A 12297-nucleotide genomic window follows, 5' to 3' on the forward strand; every position below is an offset into this window, starting at 1 on the left:
TGCTTTATCTTATGTGATGTGGCGTGGAGAACAATTAGCTATATTGCTGACTACAACTCAGATTAGGGTGAAGAAAAACAAAATAAATAACAGCCCCAGGGTTCCTCCCAGCTCAAACCCTGTTCTACCAAAAAAAAATTATCTTGAGAGAACAATAGAACGTGAACACGCACACGCACACTCACACTCACACACTCACACACACACTAAAACCACTGGACACGAGGATGCGTTTGTGTTTTCTGCAAGCTGTGTATTCTCTCTGCTATTCTGGGAATCACTTGAGTTGTGTGTTATCTAAAAGATAAGTGACTCTTTGCCAGGACTCAGGAAGTGCAGAGGAATTTGCTGCCAGATATCTCTGTGTTTTTGAAACTGCTTTTTGGGCCTACACCTCCCCTCCTCCTCCTCCTCCTCCTCCTCCTCCTCCTCCTCCTCCTCCCTCCCCTCTCTGTGGAACGACTTCCTCTCCAGGCCGAGCCTTGGCTCCATGCACTCCACTAGTACATCCTCTTCCTGAGGTGGAGTCCCCTTTTCCATCAAAAACTCCCTCCATTTGCCTTTTCTCAAACACACTCTTTTTTTTTTTTCTCTCCCAGAGAGGTGGAGCTTCTATTTCCAACATGACATTTGGAGCTGTACAGAAATTTTCCCAGCACAGAGAGACGCACGGACACTCGTAAGAAGCAACTGTACAAGAAAAAGAACAATTTAAAATATTTTTCCTGTATTTTCATCTAAAAATAAATCAAATGTATTTCTGATCTGTATGAAAGAGGCTTACATATTTAAAATGACACATATTCACAGGACCAATTCCAAAAAGGTTGAACACTGTTAAATATAAACGACAGAAAGCAATGAATGTTGTCCATCTCATTTTCAAACTGAGAATTTTTCCCCTTTATGGAAGGTTTCAGCTCATTTTGACATTGATAGCAGCAATACATCTCAACAAGGGGACATGCCGTGTTCCCCACTGTAACTCATCCCCTCTTTCCACAACAACTATTGGTAAACGTCAGTGACGCGAGGAGACCGCTGCTGGAGTTTAGGAGGGACGACACCTTCCTGTAGCTGCTCAACAGAACCAGGAATCTGTTGTTGGATCTTTCATATCCTGGTAAGCCAAATGTTTTCTGCTGGTGATAGGTCTGGACAGCAGGCAGGTCACTTCAGATCCTGGACTATTCTACTATGACGCGTGATGATGGAGTATGTGGTTTAGAATTGACTTGCAAATATGAAAGATTTCCCTGAAAGAGACGACGTCTTGGATGGATGCAAATGTTGCTCTGAAGCCTCAACATCCTTTTTGCCACATGAGCAAACTGCCCACACCATAGGTTTGTCAACTGGTAACAAGCTGGGCGGACCCTCACCTCTTGAGCCGACAGGTCACAGCTTCCATGCTTTCCACAATGAATTTGCGTTTTAATTAATCTGACCACAGATCAACTGAGTTTACATCGTCAATCTCATTCACCCATTCACACACACATTCACACACCAATGGAGGCTGCGGCCATGCAAGGCGCCGTCTCTCCAATGGGAGCAGTTTGGGGTTTTTGTCTGTTTTGGACGCAGTGCTGCCTGAGGGCCAAAAGACCACCAGATAGTTTTGACCATCAGATTTGTGCACAATTTCTTCTTGAAACTTTTGATATTCGACCATCTTGACCGTCTTCCCAATGTTACCAACCGGTGCCCGTCGTAAAATCATGCACCTTTTATACTCATCCAGTTAGATAAACTCACAATATGTCAGTAACATGGGTGTGAGCCCCTCAAGTGGTTTATTTGTTTGTGTTGTATACTTTTCCAGCCTTAATTCTCCTGTTCAAACCTTTTGTGACGTGTTGCTGCCATCAAATGTAAAATAAGCCAATATTTTAAAGGGTCAAATCTCTTGGTTGCAGCATCGGATACACAGGGTGACAGTTGTTAAACATAAAAGACGAGACCAACCTCGGGGAGGGAGTGAACAAGGGAAAAGGCAGAGTGCTGGAGGAAGGCGAATGTGTGGGTGGGTGTCAGAGGAAGGGTGGGCCTGGGCCACACGGGTTCAGAGGAACACTCACTCTTGCAGGGTCTCCACTCCCATTTCCTTGTACTGCAGCTCCTGCTTCACCTGGGCCAGCTCCTGCTTCAGTCTGGAGAGCTGTGGAACGCAAACCGACACCGGAGTTACTATGGTACACAATCGCCTTCTCCACCAGCAAAACTGCTGAGTCATGAGTATTTTCATACAGGAATGCTTGCTTATGTTGATGCAGAGGTGCACAAGCACCTTCACGTACGCTGCATCGCACACAAAGACGTTTGGAAGGGTTTTGGTCCAGAAGACGGGCTTCTGCTAATGCAAAAATAACAGTGTGGACTTCATGACATGGACCGTCTTAAGTGACTTCTTGAACATCACGTTATTTCAAAACAAGGTCACGATATAATGTGCCGTCTTGTAGTAGATTTTAAGGGGACATGTCCTTTGGCCAAGCTGCTATCAGTCATCCAGTCAGTCTGTCTGTCGTGTTTATGCAAAAAAGAAAAAAAAGAAAAAAGGAATGCCTGATTTTAGACACAGCGACCTTTGACTGCTCTTCAGAGTGCCAGCTTTGCAACTTGCACAGTCGGCGGGAGCGTCCTGGTCTCCACAGAGAAAGAGCTCACATTTGCTGCTGCTCAGTCTAGACACAAACTATTCCTGCTTACTATGTTGATTCTGCTCAAGCTAACTGTTCGTGGCTGAAATAAAACTGAAGCCGCCGGGAAATGTCCAGCTGCTGTCAACAGGCAGCAGTGTAGTTCTTTCTTTGCTAGTTTGCTGAATTTATATCGGCTGGGGTTGAAAACCAACTCTAGTTGTGGAGGTGATTTTGTTTTCATACTTTTGAAAGTATTATTTATGAAATAATTTACTAAGCTATAACTGACGTCATCGTCATACTTTCAGGCCCACGGTATTTCCCATAGTTCATACTCCAATAATAAAGAGGGAGCAATAATGATGAGCTGTGACTTCTGACCTACTGACCATTGATCATAGCAGCATAACCGCTGACTCTTCAAATAATTTCTGTTGATTTTAGGGAGTTGTCTGCAATTCTCCAAAAACACAACTTCGTCTCGAGTTGCTGATGTGCAATCCTTTCAGATTTCTATGGTAACATCACAATTACATCACAATCATGTAACTTCTCCGTGTAACACTGCAGGTTAAAACACCCGAACCCGAATGACTGATCTCACAGACACGTCTCGTCTGGCCCCCTGAGTCAGGGACCTAGCCCTTGCCTGACCCTTTGATGGTGATCTCATCTTCATCCTCCCGAGGCCCCGGGCCAGAGCCACAGTATCCTGTAGGGGCCACACCCCAGCCCCATTCTCTGCCCAGAGGGACCCCTGACTGCAGCCCATTGTTCTCCTCTGATGATGACTTACCCGCTCTCGTCTACAGGCTATTTCCACTTTGATTTGGTCAGGGTCATATTTCGCGTTTGAGGACGAGCCGGAAAGCGCTGTGAGGACATAAAAAGAAAGACACAGAGGGAGATACACAGTTAGTCTGGAGCGATGACTTTAATGTTGGAGTGGTGAGTGTGGAAGAGGACAGAGGTGGGATCTGATGTTGTCTCCCGGCCTTCGCCGTCTGTGGTCGCCCTCTGAACCCTTTGTATGTGACAGGTGGTTGAAGTCAGAGGACAGACTGGGAGGAGGTGGCAAAAAGGGACGATAGAGGAACAAGGGACCAGGATTTGGAAGTTTTTTAAGAATTTGCATCTCCTTGTGAATGGAGCCTTATCATCCCTGCAGGCCAAATGAACAGGTTAAAGAACGTCACCATTGCTGTTCTCATGGACCTTAAGGTCCAAACTGGGCTCACATGTACGTGTCTTACTATTAGGTGCAGTACAGTGAAGGCGTTTATTGGAGTGTGTGTGGTCTGCAGCAGGACGTTGGTGTTGCTTACTGCTGGTGATGGAGCGGTTGTCCTCTGAGAGCTCGTGGAAGAGCAACATTTCCTGCTGAGCCAGCTCCAGTCGCTGCTGCTTGACCAGATAAATCTCCTTCTTGGCTTTGAGGGCCTCCTGGGCCACCACCAGGTACTCCTTCAGCATCCGTTCCTGCTCCTGCCGCCATTGAGTCCGCGGGTTCTCAATTTGGGTGGTCTCTGACAATGGAACACTAACTTAATAATCAATGTTTAGTCACACAAGCAGTGGTTTGACATAAAAACTCTCTTCTATTCAGTTTCATACCATTACTAAAGACGTGCAGCTGTTGAAAGAGATTTAACATTTTTATTGTTTCTCTCAATCCAGCTATTTATATATATTTCTTTCGCCATGTACAAAATGTATATTGGGTGTACTTACGGTTAATGTGGTCTATGTAGTAAACTCCAACTTGCTGGTCGTAAACTTCCTCCCACCCGAGCGGCAGTTCATCTCCAACACAGTCAGCGAAGGTCAGCGGTTTGGTGATCCTGAAATGATTTCAAGAGTCATTCAGTGAAAGAGTTCCAGAGATACAGCTGCTGATAGACCACTATTAAGATGCAACTTGAGATATTCTGCATTTTAACTCAAATGAAGTAACAACAGCTCTTTCTTCCAATAATCCTGATATTTCACCCCCTCAAAAATAATTCTTCTGACAATACTGGTGATGAAGACAAGCAGTAATCAAAGACTGAACCCAGCATCGAGCTGTACTACAGTCCCATTGATGATATCCAACTTTCACATTACATCAGTACATAAATCTGTTAGTATTTGGTATAGTATTTATATGGTATAGTATTTATATGTTTATGATTCCACTATAAAATAAATACAATGGTCTTTTCAGTGAAAACTCGGGGGGGGGGGGGGGGGGGGGGAGCAGCAAAAAATAAATGTTCTTTCTGAAGATTTGATTCTCCCAAAGCGCTGTGAAATTCTGTGCTGACCCAGTTTAATGCCTGACACACTTACAGCACTGGATATGTTTCTATCTCTAACTATCAGGACAACCAGGTCACAAGATAAAATCCAAGTACAAACAAACACCAGAAAACATCAGAACAAAGACCAGAAAACATAAACAATAACAAAACAAAGAGGGGGAGGGAATTTTCAAATGACAATCTAATGAAGAGTCAACAGTCCAGAACGCTTTCAATGCAATGTCGTTTATGGTGTAAACTGCCTTCTTTGACCAATGACTTAATGAAAAATCGGCACCACTCAACTCTGACTTGGTTTTGCTCTCAAGTAAATGTTCTAATCGTGTATCAAACACCTCGCCAGCCGAACAATACCAAAGTATCCTGAGACAAACAAAGGCAATGGAGGGTGAGGACTCCCGTCAAAGGAGCAAAGGCATAGAGGCAGCTGGGAATCCTGAAAGTTATCAGCTGAGATAGTGTACTGTCTAAACTCGGAGGGTTTACATGACCCATAATGCCCGTAAGACACCACGAAGAAGAAATGATGCATTCATACTTTCAGTTAAAATTACTGCGGAACCAGTAAACTGCTTTGGTTTGGTTCATGATGTCTGGATATTTCTTTGAACAGTGAGACCTCACAGATCCTCATGAAAAGAATCTCCGCTTTTCACTGCGGTGAGAAACTATGAGTTAGTGTCATCGAAACTCTTTGTTCAGAGGTATTTTCTCAACTCAAGAGCTGCTGCTGCCGCATACTCGCCACCAACTTAACACACTGAAGCATATACTGGTTTTTCAGCAAAAACAAGACAAGACCTAATTTGAGCCACACAAGTAGAGGTCCTTCCAAGTGAAAACAAGTGATTTTAAAATGTAATATAAAGTGCATACAACACTTGTAACTATGGCTTTATACGAGTACAGCTCGCATAACGACATCTAATGATCAAGGTTTTTTTTTTTAGGCTATTATCTCTTTACAACACGCAGAATTCTTTTAACCACGTCAAACAAAAGAAAGCTTTGCTTGCTCAGCAATAATGCTGATAAGTCTGTCGCGTCTCAACAGTCGAGCAAAATTTGCAGTCTTACAATCTCATGAGTGTAAAGTCAACAAAACCTTTTGCAGGGAATAGCAATTTTTCACAATCCCTATAATTTTACTGGCTTTAAACATTACTCCAACACACCCAAAGATGCTGCACTTGCAATCCCGTCTGAAACATTTAAACATACCAGCAGATGGTTTAACAGTGTGGACAAAGGCGCTGATCTGTTGACAAAAATAGAGTGAAAGAGCATCCAAAGCAGTTCCTTAGTGTTTAATAAAGCTAACGGTGAAAGAAAAGGTTTCTTTTATAATATAAAAACTCTAAACTTTTGTTTAAATTTCATTCACCATATATCAAAAAGCTGCAAGTGGGACACGGCAGTGATTATCAACCCAGGGAAAAGTGAAGTTTCATACCTTAATATATGGTGTACAGGTAAAGCGTCACTTTGGAAGTGCTTTTGAAACTATTTTGGTAAACTTGAAATATAAATAAAAGTGCCCCTTGTGGGTGCAACGTTTAATCAGACTGAATGCGAGGACGTGCGCCCATCAGCACACTCTTGACTGCTATAACAGGCACCATGACGAGGCAGAGCTAATGACATAAGGCTGATACATAATTATCTCTACTAACCCAACACATATCAGTGCGCTGCGAGAAGCGCTGGCGCTGATGACAGCAGCTCCAACACTCACAGATCAACATCAATCAGCACAGGGACAAATAGGGAGGGGGGTCCGGAGACACTGACCCCGTCCACCCAGTATGTTCACAATGCAGACGGGACACGGGGCCTTATCCTGGTGAGGTATGCGCACAATGAGGGGACGGCCCGGAGAGAGTCGCTGAGACATTCTGCACCACATTCCTCAGGAGACAGACGCAGCAGCTCTCCTGGTTGTACACAGCCACCCCGGACAAACCCCCTTCACTACCACCCACGGGCTGTTTCACTCCAAATACACAGACTTATAGCACATCGGTACCATACTCATGCCGCTGATTCAAAGAACAACACAAAAAAATTGCTATTAAAAAAATGCCCTTTATGAAATGTAAAGAGTATTAAATACAGATGGGCTGAATCCTGATGGATGACCAAACACACAGCCCCCCTCACAAACCCTCTCACACATTTTCAGGAAATTCTACAGGCTGTCCCGCTCAGGAATGAAACACATTCAGTCGATATTACTGTCCAGCATTTCTTATTATAATTTTCCATCTACATCTCTGTGGAAACTCTTGTCACTTTCCAAATCGTATGCAATATTCAGCCATGAAGACCAAGTACGACCATGACACTGCCATCCATGTTTTAATACAGCAGCTATTAGCCCAGAAATCCATTAACAACTCATTTATAACTGATTTGGTCATTTATCAATTTCTAAGTCTTGCTGGGCCTTTAAAAGCTGACATTTTCTGATTGTAGAGAATAACAGAAAAAACAATACAAATTTAGATGCGTAAAAAAGTGAAAATATTCAGCAGCTCACTCGGAAACAGAAAAATGAGTTGAGATGAATCTCATTAAGAAACCCATTTTAAGAGCTGTAGAGTTTCTCGACTGATGGACAAATTTCACAGGCTTCAGGATACACTTTCACTCTGGAAAACAATTCCCATATCCACCACCAGCTCTAAAAAGCTCCCAGTGAGAGGCGCCAACCTCATCTAAGTTACCAATGGACCCCATTAATAACTGTTTCATTTCGACACTCCGACGTCACCCGGTTTGCTCAAAGCACAGGTCAATCACTTCACATCAAAACAGCTCTTTTCACTGTCAGCATTTGATCTTTTGTTGGTGAAGCAGCCAGAATAACAGCTCCAATCTACCACAGGCCGTAAGTCTCTTAATAAAACGAGTGCCAAACACCAGGACAATGCAAATAAAAGCACACTCTCTAAATGCTCCTACTCTTAAGTATTTGTTGAAGGTAAACAAACATCCAGACACTAAAGACACTCGTAAACACTTGAAAAGCACTCAACTGTGACAGCAGCTGCTATTTCCTCCGTTACGTAAAGAGGAAGCTTGACATTCTACATGAAAATGATAGAATGGTGAGAAGAGGCAGGTAATGTCATATATGCTATAGTTTGATTTGTGTGAAAATAGGCAGGGAAACTGAGACCAAAAGTAGCTTTGGATGGGAAATAGTGTGACGTCAGAGTGAGGTTAGTCCTGAGCTGCCCTCTGACCTCCCCGGGGAGGGACAGAGAGAGAGAGAGAGGAGGGAATAACACATCCCCTCACTGATCTGAATCTCACTATCTGAATGTTTGGTTTGTTACGCAGTCTTGTGACAGCGGCCTCGCTTTTTCCAACTCATGTCTCGGGTCTTGGGAAGAGACTGTTCGACAGCGAACACGAAGCAGGACAACGTGACGGCGTGGTTTCAAGGAGAGCACCGAGCTGAAACGTGTTGCAGCCGAAGCTGGTTGTGGCTGCTGTGTCAGCATTTCACACTCGCCTTTAACATAAACTGAAAACCTTAGAGCCTCTTTTATCAATTGGCCTCCGTCGGTCACTCCAATATATTTATATCTGTGAAGAGAGACCGAAGTCTGGTTTGCTTTTTAAGCTGCACAGTTATCATCTTTAGTGACGATTTAGCTATAGGATTATTATAGAGCTCCTATAGAATTACAGTGGGGGGGGGGGGGGGGGGCTTGAAAAGATTCTTAAAAGAGCTGTCAGCCAGGGAAGCAGTGTGTCTCTCTGGCAGGAGACGTCTGGAATATTCTGCTCTCCACCCTTCACATCATTCTGATTTACAGCACAGAGATCCAACTATCAACGGTATTCTATTACAGCCGTCTGTTGTCCAACTACTTCCTGATATCATTTGAATTCAGATTAAAAGGCTGTGCAACTATTCAAACCTCCATTTGGAAGATGTCAATGCTGTAACTAAATTTAAGGAATTTAAGGAAATGGTTACCGTAACAATCGAGTTGATTTTCTCACATTGTGCTGCAGCATTTCTCCACATAACATGTGATACCGGGGCTCCTGAGAAGAAACAAGTAATGACTTCCTTTGTACAATAAACAACTTGTGTTTTTTAACTCTTCGTGAATTTTTGATCTATTTTTATTTGGGCAAATATTTTTTCCTAAATCAAGTTTCAGAATTCCAACCTTTGGCTATAACTATAGGGCTATAATACCATATGTAAAAACAAATTCTACCCTTCACACATTCTTTGCACCACTGACTACCAATACAACAAACAATATTTGACCCTGCTTCAATTCATTCAGTCATTCGTTTATTTAGCACACATATTCAGTGGTGCAAGGAGGGAACGAAGCCGATTGGCTTGTACAAGTGTTCCACCCCTGTCAATAGTTATAACAAAACATTTTTGTATGGCGAACAAATAGATAGAGAGAAAAAAAAAAGAAAAAAAGGGAGGTGAAGTGCAAACATGATCTTCATTTTAAGAGCAAAATGGACAAAAATATCAATTGTAGCACCAAACAAGATTCTATATAGGAATACCATGCCAATCCAATCCCGTCTAAAGTTTCCATTATGTAATATAAATTTGTATTATATGGCTGATGGAGGCATTTTTTTGTTGCTTTTCTAATACTTGGCAACAAGATGCATGAATACAAACCAAAGGTTCGGACCGTGGAGGCATTGATGTAAAGGTGTAGTATGACTGTGTGTGTTGAGAGAATTATGTGTGTGCAGGGAAACTGCAAATGTGTTGTTCTTCATCCGTTTTTGCACATCCCCAACCTTTATACACACACACACACACACACACACACACACACACACACACACACACACACACACACACACACACACACACACACACACACACACACACACACACACACACACACACACACACACACACACACACACACACACACACACACACACACACACACACACACACACACACACACACACACACACTTCAAAAGGTCAAAGATCACTTGTTTACAGTGGACCAGGTGCTGTTTGTGAAAACTAAAATGAAGAGACCCTTCTATCTGCAGCAGGCTGCGGCTGCTGTCCTGCTGTCCTGCTGTCCTGCCGACACAAGCAGTGAAGGGACATCAGCGGACGCTGCAGGGGATCATGGACAGTTCATCAGGGATCCCACTCCTGAAGAGAGTCTGTGGTAGGGCTGGACATTATGGCCTTTAATCAATATCTCAAGATTCTTAGGCCATATCACAACACATATCTCGATATTTTGCCTGAAATCAACACTTTTGATGCATACAATTACACTAGTGTGATGATTCTATGTCTACATTAAAACATTGCTGTTCATACTACATTAATATATGCTACTATTTCACTTGGATGCAATAAGGGGGAAATCACAGCAAAGTGAATCTTCCCAAAACTGTATTTATTAAGCAGCACAATCATGAAATTTGAATTTGAATATACAGTACAACGCAGGTAGAACTTTCTCCCGCATGGGCCGGGGGTCCTGGAGCCTGGCCGGAGCCGGATGGAGGTGTTGCCTCGGGTCGACGGGCGCGCTCCACTAGTACTCTGCTCGGCTAAGGTGTGTGACGTAGCTCTCGCGAGAGTACGGGATGTCTGTAGGTGCACTCGTTGTGTAGAGCCCACCAGCTGCAGCCGGCAATTTAATTCCTGCAGCTAAAACCTACAGTGTGATACTCGAATATTCACAATGTTTTCATTTTCTATATCGCAGAGAGAACAGGTCGCGATGCATCGAGTATATTTGATATATTGCCCAGCCCTAGTCTGTGGTACGTACTACCTCCAATTCTGACTTTGGGGTCCAAAGCTAAGGTTAGCATCCCAAAGTTGTGCTTTCAGTATTTGTCACCATTGGTTTTTCACAACAAGAGTCTGCAGGGAACACAAACAGCCAATTGGAGCTGTGGATGAGGAGGAGCAGAGGGCCTTCATCGCGTCTCTATCCCTGGACCGGGGATGAGGGGACAGAGCCCAGGAGGTTCCAAGAGATCAGCATGGCCGTCAGATTCAATGACCACCTGAGCAGATCAACGTGTCAAAGGATGGACAAGATGGCTGAAGTTCTGGATTTGTGGAGCATGCAACTTCCCCTGTTTTTCCAATCCAGGCCGGGGTGTACAGCTAGACCTTTTCAAGGGACCAACATGTTTGCTTTGGACAATACATCTGAAGCAAACATGCAAAGCAAGAGAAGTTGTTTAGAGGCTCCTGCTCCTGGAGGAGTTGAGGAAATCCCTTGTTGTTCCACTCATGGCCTAAAGACACCCGCAGGTTGCTCACACTAGAATCACAGGTCCAAAACCAATAAATAGAGCGAAGGGAAGTGCAGAGGCAGAGTCTTGAAGAGGTGCAGGCAGGTGCACACCAACAGTCTGAGTTTAGTTTGACAAATGCAGTGATCATTTTCAACACGTGAATATAATCTGCAGATGACTCTTCATTGACTGAACTGTCTTTAATGCACGAACGCATGCTAAATTCACTAGTTATGATCAGGACTTGTCTTAATTAAAATATTTTTTAATTATATATTTCATGGCACTTTTCAGGAACAGAACACATGTAAACAGATGGTGGCACATCAATAAGAAAAATACAATTATAAATTAAATATCAATGTTGCTCTAAAAACATGTCGAGTTTTTCAACTTTTTTGCAAAAAAGGTAAAACATCAACAAGAGATTGAACCCAAAGTTGCTCCCAATGATCTGCGAGCAACTTGCAGAGTGGCAGGCCCTTTTATTGTGTGAATGGTGGATGGGAACACTCGTGTGAAAAGCTGCAGAAGCTGTAAAATTTGCAATACAAGTTAAGTTAATTGTCTAATCTAAACTCTCGTCCACCATATCACAACTACGGGAAGAATTTCCTTGAACTCATGTACAGATTAGGGCTGGAATCATTACTCATTGTTGTCGACAAAAAATCTTGTTGACAAAAATAATAACACATAAATGTCAGTTTTTGTCAAGATGTCAGCATCTTCCAACATAGTGAGGCATCTTGCTTCATTCCTATCGCTGCCATGAATTCCACATAAACAGCAGCATTGTGAGTCAAATTGACTGTGTGTGTGTGCTGCAGCATCCCCAACTGATACTGCGAAAGTTTGGAAACATTTTACTCTCCAACGCAGGAATGTAAACAGTATCTCGCATATCACGGAAATAAGTCGGCCATATGCAAGCATTTAAAGACACATTGGGACACGTAGTTGAAGCAGACTCAGGCTCTGCGATTTAAACAACATCTCTGCATCTGTAACTCTTAGTTATTGACCAAGTGTGTGGCCAATTACTAAGGTCTATTCTAC

The 12297-nt window shown here is 43.2% G+C and overlaps 1 protein-coding gene across 1 annotated transcript in view; it reads right to left on the reverse strand.

Moving 5' to 3' along the window:
• The window catches only part of wwc3 (WWC family member 3), a 44450-nt gene that overhangs the window by 16993 nt on the left and 15160 nt on the right, over positions 1–12297 (reverse strand). Inside the window, exons 2-5 of the mRNA XM_080473955.1 lie at positions 4377–4486; positions 3971–4171; positions 3442–3518; positions 2082–2161 (exon numbers count right to left, since the gene is read on the reverse strand). Of these exons, the coding sequence (XP_080330081.1) occupies positions 2082–2161; positions 3442–3518; positions 3971–4171; positions 4377–4486 (468 nt within the window). The remainder of the gene's footprint in view (positions 1–2081; positions 2162–3441; positions 3519–3970; positions 4172–4376; positions 4487–12297) is intronic.

Source organism: Lipophrys pholis, assembly GCF_963383615.2.
Source record: "Lipophrys pholis genome assembly, chromosome: 10".
Taxonomy (NCBI): Eukaryota; Metazoa; Chordata; class Actinopteri; order Blenniiformes; family Blenniidae; genus Lipophrys; species Lipophrys pholis.